The 15,351-nt window shown below is 42.9% G+C and overlaps 1 protein-coding gene across 2 annotated transcripts in view; it reads left to right on the top strand.

Annotated features, from left to right (window-relative positions):
- Positions 1-14,843, top strand: part of DCP1A (decapping mRNA 1A) — a 163,672-nt gene extending 148,829 nt beyond the window's left edge. For both annotated transcript variants that reach the window (XM_029600874.1, XM_029600873.1), the window contains exon 10: positions 13,665-14,843. In XM_029600874.1, coding sequence (XP_029456734.1) covers positions 13,665-13,745 — 81 coding nt within the window. In that variant the 3' untranslated portion in view covers positions 13,746-14,843. The remainder of the gene's footprint in view (positions 1-13,664) is intronic.
- Positions 14,844-15,351: the final 508 nt, after the last annotated feature.

Below are 15,351 nucleotides of genomic sequence, written 5' to 3'. Positions count from 1 at the left end.
ATTAGAAACTGGGAGGAGGGTAAATAATTAAATAGGATAGACTTCAAGTACAGACTTAAGTTAACCACTTGTTTTATCATTCAGAAAAACCTCGGTGTGCAGGATCAGAAAAAACAATTTTTTTGATTTGAAATTAAACATTTACAAGGAAATTCGAGGGAAAATGTAGCACCTATAGATAATAATCTTTCCTTAAACACAAGAAACTGTCATCTTAACTGAGTAGCAACAGAAATATCAGGAAATATTTGTATTTTCTGACCACAGAATTGAAATTGCTTATTAAAGTACTTGAGGAAAAACATCTCTCTTGCTCTCTGAACAGAAGAAAACCAATAAAGTAGCTTTCAAAGGAATAATTTCCAAAGAGAATTCAAGGAAAGTGGAGATATTAGTTTCATTATGAGATTGATGATCTTAAAGCGCCTTCTTTTTCATTCACAATCCTCTTATTTCTTGGAAGATAATAGATGTTAGATAATAATAGAATCTTATTTACATATCCCAAAATATCACAAAGATTTTTTTAAAAATCTCATATGGGGATAGTAATCCAGTCTAAGATTTTTACCCCTCTGAGTATTTCCAGTGTTCTCAAGGTGGTTATAAATAACTGTACTATCCATAACATATACCTATTTCAAAGCTTGATCAGCAATTATCTGAGATTTTAGTTCACTCAATTCTTTATCAATTCGACCCAAATGAGTCATATGCAAGAAACTTTTGTTTAGTGTCTTCAGTGATCTTAACCATTTGTACGGTTAACTGAGACAATGTTTTATCTGTCCTCGAGATAATCTTCTAAATATCCACTAGAGATATATTATTTGGATCTAACATTTCCAATTGAAAATCAGTTGGAAGAATGACGAAAGACATTATAGAAACATAGAAATGATGGCAGAAAAAGACTAAATGGTCCATCCAGTCTGCCAGTAAGCGTATGGTAGTATCTGCTGCACCGAGTAGGTTACCCCATGCTTTTCAGTTTCCCACACTGTAAAAGTCAGGGCCCTCGTTGGTTGCTGTTTGAATCCGGTTCTCTGTAACACCTTGCTGTTGAAGCAGAGAGTAATGTTTGAGTTGCATCAAAGTATCAGGCTTATTGGTTTAGTTACCCCCATACTTATGTTTCCCCAGACCATAACAGTTGGGGCCCTCATTGGTTGCTGTATGAATCCAATTCTCCTTTCCCCCCTGCTGTTGAAGCAGAGAGCAATGTTTGAGTTGCATCAAAAGTATCAGGCTTATTGGTTTAGGGTAGTAACCACTGCACCAGCAAGTTACTCCCATGCGCTCTTTTCTTCATTTCCATCCTTTAGCCTTCAGGGATCTACAGTATTTATCCCATACCCTTTTGAATTCTTTCACTGTTTTGGTTTTCACCACCTCCTCTGGAAGGGCATTCTAGGCATCCATCACCTGCTCTGTGAAGAAATATTTTCTCACGTTGGTTCCGAGACATCCTCCCTGAAGTTTCATTTTGTGATCCCTAGTTCTATCAGTTTCTTTCCAACAGAAAATGTTTGAAGTTTGTACATCATTAAAACCATTTATTTTATTTTATTTTATTTTTTTTATTTAAGGTTTTTCTATACCGGCATTCATGAAAGCGTTCACATCATGCCGGTTTACATGAAACAGGGGTGTGAAGAACAAACCAAGAACATAACTAAACGTGATGAAGAGATGCAGTTACAATTAACAGGGGTTGTAAACTGGGAGGAGGAAAAATAGAGAGAGAAAGAGGAGGTTAATTATATACAATAGTACAGTATATAAACATAATCCGAAATATATAATATAATATAATTTAGGTATCTGAAGGTCTGTATCATATCACCTCTGCACCTCTTCTTTTCCAGGGTATAAATATTCAGATCCTTCAGTCTCTCCTCATAGGTTTTCCAATATAGACCCCACACCATTTTGGTCACATTCTCCAGACCACCTCCATCCTGGTCTCTATCCTTTTTGAGGTAAAGGCTCCAGAACTGAGGCCTACCAAGGACCTGTACAAGGGCATCATCACCTCCATTTTCTTACTGGTTATTCCTCTTTCTGTGCAGTCCCGCATTCTTCTGGCTTTAGCTATTGCCTTGTCACATTTGCCAGACACTATCATCCCAAGATCTTGCTCTTGGTCTGTGCACATCAGCCCCCCCCCCCCCCCCCATCATATACAGCTCTTTTGGATTACTACATCCCAGATGCATGACTCGGCACTTCATGGCATTGAATCCCAGCTGCCAAATCTTCGATCACCCCTTAACCTTTCGTAAATCACTTTTCATTCTATTTACTCCTTCAGGCGTGTCCACTCTGCAGATCTTGGTATCATCCGCAAATAGACGAGCTTTACCTTCTATCCCTTCCGCATTGTCGCTCACAAAGATATTGAACAGAACTGGTCCCAAAACTGATCCCTGTGGCACTCCACTTAACATGGCTTTCACCTCAGAGTAGGTTCCATTTACCATTACATGCTGTCTCCTATCAGTCAACCAGTTTGTAATCCAGGCCACACCTTGGCGCTCACTCCAAAGTTTCTCATTTTGTTCACAAGCCTCCTATGTGGGACGGTATCAAAAGCTTTGCTGAAATCCAAGTAGATGATATCAAGTGCTCTTCCTCGATCCAATTCTCTATTCACCGAATCAAAAAAATCAATCCAATATGTCTGACAGGACCTTCCTCTGGTGAATCCATGCCGCCTCGAGTCCAGAAACTTACTGGATTATAGATAGTTTAGTATCCTTTCTTTTAGCAGTATCTCCATTAATTTTCCCACCGAGGTGAGGCAGTACCACTCCCATAGGAGAAGGTCCCAGCTCAGAAGATGCCTTCTCATTAGATACATTAACACTAGTATCTTCATTTGTGGAATGATTTCCCCTTTCGAGGGACTCAGCTCCTCACTCTTTCTCCAGATGATTAGAAATAATATTGTCTGGTTGAGATCTCATATCCAGCTTTTCCAGTAACTCCAAATGAACATCCAAGGTATCCTCCTTTGGTGTACAAATGACAACTGACAGGTCACCCTCCGCTCACAAGGGATTGGAGTCAGCCCTTTAATACCTGAGGATGCATAGGTGGTAAATTGAAGAGAAGGCTTAGGGATGCTCCAGAAGATGAACCCTCCACATCCATTGTACAAAAAAGCTGGTGTAGATGGTCGAATAACATGGCGATCCATTGAACTGCTAGATGACAAAATATAAACTGGTGTTTCACCCTTCCTTTTCTTTCCCATTAAGATGAACAATGAGCAGCAAACAATTTTTCTATGGGGTGCACTGGCAGTGGCACACTGAAGGCACGCCGTTTTTCTGTTGGCCCCAGTTGATGTCACGGGCTCTCGGGAGGTAGGAGGAAGGGTTAACAGCATTGACGTTTCGCCCAGCTCACCTCCCAGTCTCAGTGCTAGCATCTCAGGATATAAATAACTTTAAATAAATCAAAGGTGGGCAAACTTTGGCCCACGGGAGGTTTCAGTTCAACCCACAGAGGCGACTTGGGTTCCTGCCTAAGGCAGCATTTCTCTTCTAGCTGGAAGTGATATTGTAGAACTAGAAATGATGTTGCTATGTCCCTCCCCTGCTCTTCAAACTCAGGGACTTTAGGTGGGATAGCCCCCCAGCTGCAGACTTTGGTGGAAGGGGGACCTTCATTGGCATGCCCCCAATGTGGCCCTCAATGCCCAAAAGTTTGTTCACTCCTAAGATATACCCCTTTTCTTTGAATAAGGCTCATTGATGCATTTGGTAAGTGGAGAGGGGGAGTGTTTTAATGAAATCTTTGATCCAGATTAAAATTTTGGGCAAAAGAAGTACAAAAAAAACAGAAAATAGTTTGCTTTTACAATAATATTATAGTGTATCTTTTGCCCAAGGATTTAAGTGTCTTTTGTGTAGAAAGCATTGTGATGGTCTGGGTAATACGTCCTCTATATCTGGGCCAGGTTGACCTTGACCTAAATTACTACACAGGGTAAATGCCTCTAGAATTCCCCATGCAGTACCAGACAGTAGTTTGATGATCACAAATGTTTCTAACTTAAAAGAACTCTGAAATCAGAATCACTTTGTCTTCCTGATGTTGCAAATCAGATGTTGTAGCAATTAATTCTGAATTAGCGAGGGAGCTAGCTGACTTTATGAATATAATCATCTGTGAAAACTGTAATACAAGCAATGCCACAGAGATGGGAAAAGGGTATAACCGATAATGTAGATATGAATGCCAGGCAGTGCTACTCATGTCTCAGACTCCCAGCGTTCAGTCGCTTTTACGCAATTTAAATCTTCTAAGTTTTATTGCGTAGAATGGCAATCTTCTGCCTTACCTGGTCACATCTGATAATAGTCTAAATCTCCTTTATTGTCTAGCAACAGTCTGAAACTTAAAAGTATAGCCAAGAGAAGCAAAATAACACCAGAGAAAATTGAAGAAAATTGCAAAAAAGTTGGAAATTGTGGAGTAATCTGGCATCTCAGCAGGTGCAGTTTTACAGAACCTTTATTTTTTAGTGAAGAATGTTTGCAGAACATTCAATTTTTGTTATACCTATTTCCTATAATACATTTTAGATTTATTTTCTTGGTGGAAAGGAAAGCACCATGGAACGCTTCCCTGGTTCATTCCCCCCACAGTGCATTTTACAGAGGTTTGCTTACTCGTTTTTTGGGGGTAATTTTTTTTCCTTTGCTGAAATTGCAAGATATTAAATTCCAGGGCAGAAGCTGGACTGTGTTATAATTTGTGCAAGCAAACTGACTTTTGCCCAAAACTTACATCTGATCCTTTATGTGGTGGAGTTGTAGTTTATTTCAGTCCTCATCAGATCTCCAGAAAAGGCGAGTATGTTTTATAGCCATCTATGTATTGGACTATTAGTGCAATCACCTAGAGCTTTACTTTTAGTGTCTATGGCAAAATATTTTTCAAAATATAGGTTAAGAAATGAAAAGATCACAGCAGCTTGAATGTATGAGTAATAAAGGGGGATAATTAGCATATGTTCCGACATATAGCCTCATAGAAAGATGATTCACCTTAAAAAGCAAAATGAATAAATGGTGCATTTAGATTCTTACCTACTAATTGCCTTTCCTTGAGTACTGAGATTATTCCAGACTAGTAGAATTTGTTCCCTCTACCAGCAGATAGAGGCAGAGGGCAAGCTGCTTTCTGACATCCTCTATGTAGCCTGGCACAGTAGGGAAGGCTTCAGTAGTCTGTTGTCCAATCTGATGAAGAAGGCTATCCTGGAACTCAATAGAAGATAAATCAACAGAATATCAGAATAAAAAAAAGTGGTAAGGGATTGAGCATAATCTCTGCTCTTCTCTTCCTGGGGTGTATTTCCCTCCTAGGAAAAGGCCATCTCTTTGATTCTAATTCTTTTCTCATAATTTTTTTAACATTGTTTATTACCTAACTTTTTGATATTTAAATTTTTATTGGTGTTACCAAACTTCTCAGAAATACAACATAATAAAGCAGTGTCTTTACAACATTCAACTTGTTGGGTTACACTCTTTTGTACCCTTAACCCCCCAACCCTCTCCACCTCCCATCCCTGTTTATTATCTACCTAACTGCTAACATGAATAGCTATTTTGTATCTACAACTCCTCTTGAAAAAAGCTCTTTATTATATATATTTTAAACTGTCAATATCTTCTCTGTCAGGATTCAAGGAAAAACAATTAGCAGATAAGAATCTAAGTACATTTTCCTCAAGGTCCTGCCAGACCAGTCCAGACCTATCCTGGTAGGGAGTAACCTAAAACTGCTTCCAGGACTTCCACTGCAAATACTGTCCTTCCTTTCCTGAAGATTTAACCTATAATGCTTCGTAAATGAGTATAGGGAAACCATGTAGCTGCCATGAATATCTCTGTTGGCGCCACTAATCTGTGCTCTGATCAGGATGCTGCGTGAGCCCTCATAGAAATGTAAATAGGGAACATCCAAAATGAAATAAATAGACATCTGTGTCCTGGGGTGGCTTTGTGGGGGCCCTGGATGGAGGTCTGAGGTCCAGGGAGATGGTTAGAGCTGGGCCTAGAAGTGGAGAGAGAGAGAGCGAGCCCAGGTCAGGACGAAGAGACCTTGCTGTATTGGCAGGTTAGCTAGATGTTGGAGAAAGGGTCTGGTTGAAGCCAGGGAGACATGGGCCTGAGTCTGGAGTAGAGGTCACGTGAGCCAGTGACACCCGTTGGTCTCAATGGGGGGGAGGGGCGAGAGTAATGGCTAAGGGCTGTATTGTTGTGTGGGCTGCAGGAGTGAGTGACAGTCCTCCTATGGCTAAAGGACATGTTAGTGCAGAGACAGCTGAGAGGAGCAGGAGCAGACAGGATTTCTGGAAGTTATTTGTGGTTTCCAAATATATCAAAAGAGCTTTTTTGTACATCCAGGAACCTGAGCTCCTTCTTCTGGCCCTGACAATCTGCTCTTCTCTTCCTGGGCTGTATTTCCCTCCAGCCCTAATTCCAGCCCTCCCTGGAGGAAAGGAGGAGCAGGGGTGATATGATTCAAACTTTCAGATACTTGAAAAACTTTAATGAGCCAAAGACAACGACAAACCTTTTCCATCAGAAAAAAATCAGCAGAACCAGAGGACACGAGCTGAGGCTCCAGGGAGGAAGACTAAGAACCAATGTCAGGAAGTATTTCTTCACGGAAAGGGTGGTGGATGCCTGGAATGCCCTTCCGGAGGAAGTGGTGAAGTCTAAAACTGTGAAGGACTTCAAAGGGGCGTGGGATAAACACTATGGATCCATCAAGTCTAGAGGGTGTGAATAAAGAGGAGGCAGCAAAACACTGCACGGAGCAGCAGTAGCCACAGAGGCATTCACGGAGCGGGTTGCCAGTGGTTGGAGTTCCACCTTCACGGAGCGGAAGGATGGAGTGCTGCCATCTCCAAAAAAACACCAAAACAACAAAAACAAAGAAAAAAACAAAACAGGGGTGGGTAAGAGTATGGGGCAGGGGTGTGGCCTGCTTGTTACAGCGGTTGCTACCCCTAATTGAGCTGGATGTTCACTTGGATGCAGATACGGCGCTGCTCTCTACATTGGTGATGGGGTGGAGGGGAATTGTGGTGGGGTGGAGGGGAATTAGGGCTGGAGGGTACTGGAAGCCAATAGTAACAGGTGGGAGAGAGAAAAAGGGAAATAAAAAAATGGATAAAGTGCGTAGTTTGCTGGGCAGACTGGATGGGCCGTTTGGTCTTCTTCTGCCGTCATTTCTATGTTTCTATGATTTCCTGAAACCAGGCAAGGAAACCTAATTCAAATGAAATTTAGATACTATTTTCAGTAAGAAGGATTGAACTGGACCAACTGTAACTTTTTGTTCCTTGAAAAGGAAAGGTAGGGATCCCTGCAAGACAAGGCCTGTAACTCAGAATCTTTGAGGCCATCAGGATGGCAATCCTCACACATGCGTGACATCATTCAATGGAGCCCAGCACGGAAAACTTATGTCAAAGTTTCTAGAACTTTGAGACTCTCTGAGCATGCTCACACATGCATTATACCACACATCCACACAGGGTCCCCTCAGTCTCTTCTTTTCCATGGAGCCTCGTGTCTAGTGGTGAATTCAGGAAATCAGGTACAAAAACTTAGATTGTAAGCCCTCTGGGGATAGAGAAATCTTATAGTACCTGAATGTAAACCGGTGTGATATCTCAATTGAGATCGAATGTCGGTATATAAAAATAATAAATAAATAAATAAAAATTGAATCTCTCCACTTCTTCTACAGAAGGTTTTGGCTTGTTTACTGGGTTTTTTTTCCTGAAATGGGATCACATGGTCGACACGGGGTCCCACTGTTCTGTTTTTATCATCTTAGCTAGGGTTTTCAGTGGTTTTGGTAAGTTTTTTTTATTTTGCAGTCATCCCCCAGGGCAGTGGTGAACTCTAAGGCCACCACCATCAATTTTGATATTGCGTCCATTTTCTTTCACGATGGCCTTGTCAGCATTTAAGCAGTGCCTCGGTGCAAGTCTATTATGGATCCCCATGATATATGTGTCCTCTGCTTGAGGGCATTGCATGACATCCAAGGTTGAAGCAAGTGTGCCAAGATGATACCAAAAGGGCATAAGATCTGGCTGGATAAGATGGAATGACTCTTCGGTCCGGACAAGTCCAATCCATCGGCATCAGGGGCATCTGTATTGAGGTACTGCGGAACAGCACTGATGGCCATCAAGCCATCGACTTCAGTGGGGCCATCTGTTCCGTCGGCATCGACAGCTTCCAGGGATGCCAGAGTAAGGCCATCGCCTACCTCTTCCAGGTTGAAGATATTGAGTTCGTCATATTTGGCCTTGGTACCGGGGATCAGAGCATCGAGGGCAGCCAAAGAAGCATCGGCATCTGACCCATTGATGCACGGTTACAAGAACGGGGATGCACCAACTTTTAGCTGGATCCCAGCCAGCTTTGATATCCGGCTATCTTTGAGGAGGAGCTGAAGAGATGCATGCAGCTGCCTGTGGAGAGGGCCATGCGAGGCCTCAGGATCAGGGCACCGGGGCCAGCACTGTTCATCCTCGAGCTGCTGCTTGAATCCCTGCACGTGCTCATCAGAGTGCTACCGACACAGTTACTACTGTATATACCCAGAAGCCGCGTAGAACCTCGGTAGGAAATCGGGGCACCTGCCAACCAAATCCGGTGGTCGTCCCTGGTTCCTCGGGAGAAGAAGCTCCTCCAGCGATAGGGGCGGCCTCGAGGTCCAGGCCACCACAGTCATCTGAGCCAGTTCCCATACCGCTGGCCAGGGACAGAGCACCTTGGGCCCAGTCCCCTGTCTACAACAGTGAGGACTAGGGCCCCTGAGGGAATGACTCTTCCAATGTTTCAGACTCCGTTACATCAAGGGGCCTCCCCTCAGAACTGTCTCTTCCCAAGGACAGAAGGAAATCTCCCCCAACAGACCTCTCCTACACAGGTTTTGTCCTGTTGATGGCAGAAGCCATCCCATTTCAGTTGTGGACGGAAGAGGGTACCCAGCACAAGATGCTGGATATTCTCCAATTATGTGGAGCCTCCTAAGGAGGCCGTAGCAATCCCAGTGAATGACATTCTTTTGTAATTACTGATGAGGATGTGGGAGCACCTCCTCTTAGTGCCTCCCGTTAATATGAAGAAGGACACAATCTATCTCATCCAGAAGGCCCTCGGATTCGACAAGCATCAGCTGCCACACCAATCTGTGGTGGATGAATCTGCTGTCAAGAAGGCCAAGCGCACTTGGACCCATTCTTCAATGCCCCCGAGGAAGGATCAGAGGGCAATAGATGCTCTTGGGACAAAGGTATTTCAGGATGCTATGCTTATCGCTCACATAGTGGCCTGCCAACACTTCGTGGGCCAGTACAATATGGGACAGGTGCAGAAAGTGGCTGAGCTCTGCCTCAAAAGCAGCAGGACATTCTCCAGTTGCTGGTAAACAAGAGTCTGGAGTGTGGGAAACATGGGGTCAGGTTGACTTACGATGTTTTCGAGACTGCATGAAGAATCTCTGCAGCAAGGATCGGTACCCATAGACTCACCTAGCTATGAGCATCAGATCTCGTGCAAGAGCAACTCACTGATGTGCCGTGCACAGGAGAGAATCTTCAGAAATAAGGTGAAGGACATGATGGCCCAATTCGGGACCAGCATGCGACATTCCAGCAGCTCTCCGCTGGCATTCAGGACCTCATCTAGGAGGTCCTAGAGGTCTGCCCACAAGAGGTTCTTCATCTGCCTGAAATACTATCCTCCATCACCTCTGCCATCTCAGCAATGGCCTGTAGCTATCCCAGGCAACATAAGACACCAGAGCCCCAACCAGTGCCCCAGTCAACTCCGGGGACAGGGTTTTGACTGGATCGTAGGGAGCATAGCCAAGTCTGCCATACCCATTGCGAGAGATCTTCTGGTCGGAGGCTGGCTATGATTTTCGCAAACTAGTGGCCCAATGTAATCTCAGAGCAGAGGGTGCTCACTTTTGTCAGAAGAGAGTACAGATTAAACATTTTGAGTACCCTGCCAAATTGTCCCTGGTAGCACATGAGGAAATTCTTTTAGCAGAACTGCTCTCCTTGTGAATGGCCAGAGTGGTCGATCCTGTTGCACCAGGGCAAAGATGGTGGGGATTCTACTCCCGATATGTCCTGATTCCAAAGAAAAGAGGACGACACTGTCCCATCCTAGACCTACCTGCCTTGAATAAGTTTCAAAAAGAAAAAATTCAAGATGGTTTCCCTGGGCACTTTGATCTCCTTCTTAGAGCATAGCCAGTACCCCTTTTCCATCTCAAGGACACATATATTTAACATTGAGATCTTCCCCAGCTACCGGTAGTATCTCTGATTCTTGGTGGGAAAGCAGCACTTCCAGTATTGCGTTCTGCTGTTAGGGCTAGCATCAGCCCCACATGTCTTCATGAAATGCTTAGGCGTGGTGGTGGCACACCTTCACAGACTGGGAGTCCGTGTTTTCCCATGTCTGGACGATTGACTGGTCTAGAGTATCTCTTGGGCAGGGGTTGAAGGGTCCATGCACTTAACCATCTGGGTGCTGGAGTCACTAAGGTTTGTTGTCAACTATCCTAAGTCCCATCTCAGTTAGTCACTGCAATTGGATTTCATTAGAGCCCTGCTAGACAAGGCTCAAACCAAGACCTTTCTGCCCTGGCAATGAGCCATCAATCTGATGACTATCATGGCAGAGATTCAAGCGAGCCAGCATGTTTGAGTGGTATATGTTGAGGCTGCTGGGCCACGTGACTGCAACAGTTCATGTTTGGCATGTTTACACATGCGAAAAGCCCAGTTGACCCTGAGGTCCCAGTGGCAACAAGCCACTCAGGATCTACAGGAGTGCATCTGAGTCGCTCAGCCCCTCTGAAACATTATCCTGATGGTGGGAAACTTCTAATCTGGAGCGAGGGGATATCCTTTCAAAATACTTGTCCAAATTGTACTAACAACAGATGTGTTCTCCAAGGACAGCAGGATGTCAGTCCTCACAAAACCTGCCCGCCTCCCCACGGAGTTAGGTTTCCACTTTGTGGGTATTATTATTTTATTTGAATCCTATGTAATAGGACCGAGGGAACCCCGCATGGATGCGTGGTATAATACATGCATGAGCATGCTTAGAGAGACTGTCAGCATTCTAGAAACTTTGACATAAGTTTTCCGTACTGGGCTTCATTAGATGATTTCACTCCTGTGTGAGGACTGACATCTTGCTGTCCTCGAAGATCACCTGTTACAGATAAGCAACTCTGCTTTCTCCTCACTGAATATACTGTTACCAAGTGCACTACTTCATGGTGATATTCTTTATTGAGACCCCCTAAGGGGCTCAAATTGTGGGTTTCCACAGCTCTCAGGACAAGTTTACATCCCAAGGTGGGACCAGAGGCTTCATGGATGGATGAACATAGTTTGCTCCTTTCAAGAAGCGAACCGCATCTGGAAACGACACTAAGGGGGCCCTTCTAACATGTCCCCGTTACTTGCTGTGGCTGCTTATCTGGACATTTAGCGCATTCACTGCTAATCCTTTGTCCAGCCCATTTTGGGGAAACTGTAAAATAGCATCTAACTGCGCTTTTCGTGGCAGTACCTTCCTCCGTTTACACCAGCCTTCAGAGATCTTACAAATTCAAATGTATGTCAGTGAGGTAGATATCAACCTTGCTGAAGGCAAGAAAGATATTACCTAGCCTGAGTATCCTCTTTTTTTCTGAGACCCTTCCTCTCAAGAGCCTTGCTGTAAGACAAAACTGCACTGATCCTTGGTGCAGTAGGTGCTTTTCCTAACTGAATCTGAGCAATTTTCCTACCTTGAGCCTGACTAAGTACAAATATCATGGAAGTCTAGCCCAGTCTAGGGCTACCACTATAACTGATCCCAAATGAACTGCGATCCTCCAAAGTACCGTTAACCAGCATGTTTCTGGGCCAAATTTGTATCTGTGCGTCTATCCCCCTGGATCCCCATTCGCCTAGGGGCACCTCCATTTGTCCATTCTCTGATTGAAGGCTTCTTTAGCCAGTTCCCACTCTCCTGGGTCTAGTATCTGTCAGCTCAGGAAGTCTGATTGTATGTTGATTGCTCCTACTGTGTGAGCTGCCTAGAGCTGCTGGAGCCGTAGTTCCGCCCACATCATCAGTTGTTCTATTTCTCTTGCCACTTGAAGGCTGCTTGTCCCATCTTGTATGTTCACATAAGTCATTGCTGTCTAACAGTATTATGTTTGCTCTCCCTCCTAACACCAGCCTGTTTGCCCGAGTTTCCAGGTGGTTTATCTAGAATGCTTCCTCCAGCTGTTACCACCTTCTTTGTGCCATCTGTCCCTTGTAGTGAGCCTCCCAGCCTGTCTTCTAATATCTGTAATCTACCAAGTGGGCTCCAGATTGGCTTCCTTCTCTAGAATGGCCTTCACAAGACACCATCTAGACTTTTTTTGGCATGCCCAGTCACTGGCAATGCTCTGACGAAATCCTGGCTTTGCAGTGACTTTCAGGTTCAGTTGTAAAGAGTGTATATGGACCCTCGCCCAGGGAACCACTTTGATTGCTGCCATTATTGAGCCTAAGTCCTGTAGGTATGTGTATGCTTGAGGGGCCACTGGAGCTACAATGGCCACCGCTGATTCTAAATGCTCTATCTCCACACTATTGGTCTGCACTTCATGGGGCCTGTTGTATCCAATGTATCTGCACGCTCACTTTGTACCCTCTGCTGATCGCCTCCTGGAGTGACAAGCTGGCTAATTCGAAGGATTTCTTAAGGAAGGTCTCAACCTTCCTATCCTGTGGGTCCTTGAGGGCTGAACCCCCTTCTACCACAATTGTGGTCCTTTTTGCCACTGCTGCATTTACCTTTGGGAGCTAAAACAGGCCACTCTCTTTCCTGCTGCTGTATCAGATAGTGTTTCCATTGCTATCTTGCATGTCAGTGGTGGCTAAAAGTGGTCCCATACAGCCCTTATCCTCTCTAATATGACAGCATGGACTGGGAAGGCTTTGGGTGGCTTCTTGATTCCTACAAGGATTTGGGCCCCTGCTTCTTTGGCTGGTCTTCCCTGAGAACAACTGAGACACTTTGGAGATAACAAGATAGCATAATCCACTATATCAGATGCTGAACTAAGCTTGAGAACAACAAATAACATATCAAAGTCTATATTCAGATTTTAGAATTTGTCCAGTAGGGAAATCAAAGCAGTCTTTGTGCTGTGTTTGGGCTGAAAACCCAACTGACCTGGATCTAAAAGATCATCTGTAAGGAACTGCCCCAGTTGAGGACTAACTGCCCAAGTTGGCGAGGTTAGAGATAAATGTAAAGCTTTTTACCTCCATAGGATCTAATTACATTTCTTAAGTACAAGTCTCAAGACTGCCTCGTTATTTTAGCAGGAAAAAAATACACTAATGGAAGTTTTTATAATAGCTTGAATAGGAGTTAAACCATCCATAGCTAATCTAACAGACTTTGCAGGCATAGGTCTAAAGGGGAGCCACTTGGATTAACCAAAATTCATCAAGTGAGATAGAGTAGAATGCAGGCCAATACTTATTTCCGATGGTTCAGTTAATGAATGTGTTGCCTCTTCCGTTTTTCTTCCTCCAGAATGATTCCAGCTTTCTGAGGACTGTTCATGAAGTCTACATGCAAGTTCTGACCAAGAATGTTGACAACATTCAGCTATAAGTGGAATTGATAGAATTTTTTTTTTGAAAAAAAAATATGCCTGAAAAAAAGCAAAGCCCTACTGTTCAAAAACAAAAAGCATCCCGAATCATTCTGCAAGTCTTGAATTTCAGTTTGGCAAGAAATATTACAATTGATCCAGAGAAGCACCAGCCAGCAGTGTTTGCAAAAGTACCCCAGACTTCACTGTGAAGCATCACCAGCAAGCCATTTGTTTTAATGACATTGACATATGTGTTGAGTTGCACAAGAATTCACTTTTTTTTAATTTATTTAAAATTTTGTTTTTTAGTGTTACTTGGACAAGTCTATCCTTTTATTTTTGCCTTTTTATTTTTGTTTGAAGCATGAAGGGAGCAACACTTTAGTTTGCAGTTATCATCTGTGTTGCACACACCAAAATAATGCATAGCTTCCAGATTTTAAAGGCCTCTGAAATTTGATGGTAAGCAAGAGTCAAATCAATGTACCATATTGTTCAATGGGAAAAGATGGGCATGCAGTGAAAACTACTACAGATAGTCCTCTAGCCCTGTGATTTCAAGTTATCTAAGCCAGCGGAAAAGAAGAGTAATCTTTAGTTATCTTTTTGTAAACTGATCACATCCACAAGTACAAAAAAACACTTTGCTTTTGTTCTAAATGTAACAAAGATGTGGTATACTTTAAAATATTAAAAGAAATGCAAAAAGTATTGCATAGAATGAAAACCATTTTGGAACGGCAGCCAACTTGATGTAACATTTGCTTGATGTACTTTACTTTTAAATGTAAAAATTCTGAAGACTGGCACAGTATAAAAAAAAAAAATCCCTAGTCTCCCTCCCAGTCTCATAGCATGCTTCATTTCCCAATAGTGCTTTCTGTTTTTATCCATGTTATTTTCACATGAGTGCATACCATTGTGCAAGGAGTCAATTAGTGGTTTTTAGAATTTAAAAAAGTCACACTTCAAGCTTCCAGTGTAAAGAGAAAATGGAACTTTTTATTATGATCTCCTCTTTTAGAGGCCTTTATAAAGCTTTTTAAATGGCCCTCTAAATTTTAGTGATATCCTGCTGAAGATGTGGAATACTTTAAAAAAAAAAAAAAAAAAAAGCCCCATGCCCCCTCCCCCTCCAAGTTTTCAGGTTGCATATTTCAGATTTCTGTTTAGCTACAAAGTGAAGATTGCAAGCAATTTTGCACTTGTCGGTAATTTATAAAGCTATATTTAAAATAAAATAATTCCTACAGGAAGGGAAAATCACTTTTTTAGAAAGGGGCCCATGGATTTAAGTCTTTACTACTGTGCTAATCTGTAATGGTATTTTGTTATGCTGCTATTGTGGTCTGTTCATTCAATTTGTATTCTTGTTTGGCATGTGATATTTGTACTAACTTACTGTGCATCTCAGTTTATTCCAGCAATAGTAATTTTGAAGAACCTTTTAAATAAAAATATTTTGGTTTGCAGGGGAACAGCAATTGCTGTAAACTAAGGTAGATAAGGCACTGCTTTGTGTGAGCACTAATATGGTTTTGATAAAAGAAAAAGGTCTGGAGAGATCACAAAATTTGACTTTTAATAATGCTGATGTCCAATAGTCATGGTATGCTGAAGTGC

Source organism: Rhinatrema bivittatum, chromosome 4 (genome assembly GCF_901001135.1).
Source record: "Rhinatrema bivittatum chromosome 4, aRhiBiv1.1, whole genome shotgun sequence".
Lineage (NCBI taxonomy): Eukaryota > Metazoa > Chordata > Amphibia > Gymnophiona > Rhinatrematidae > Rhinatrema > Rhinatrema bivittatum.
The sequence above is the reverse complement of the archived record's forward strand: the minus strand, read 5'-3'. Positions and strand labels throughout refer to the sequence as shown.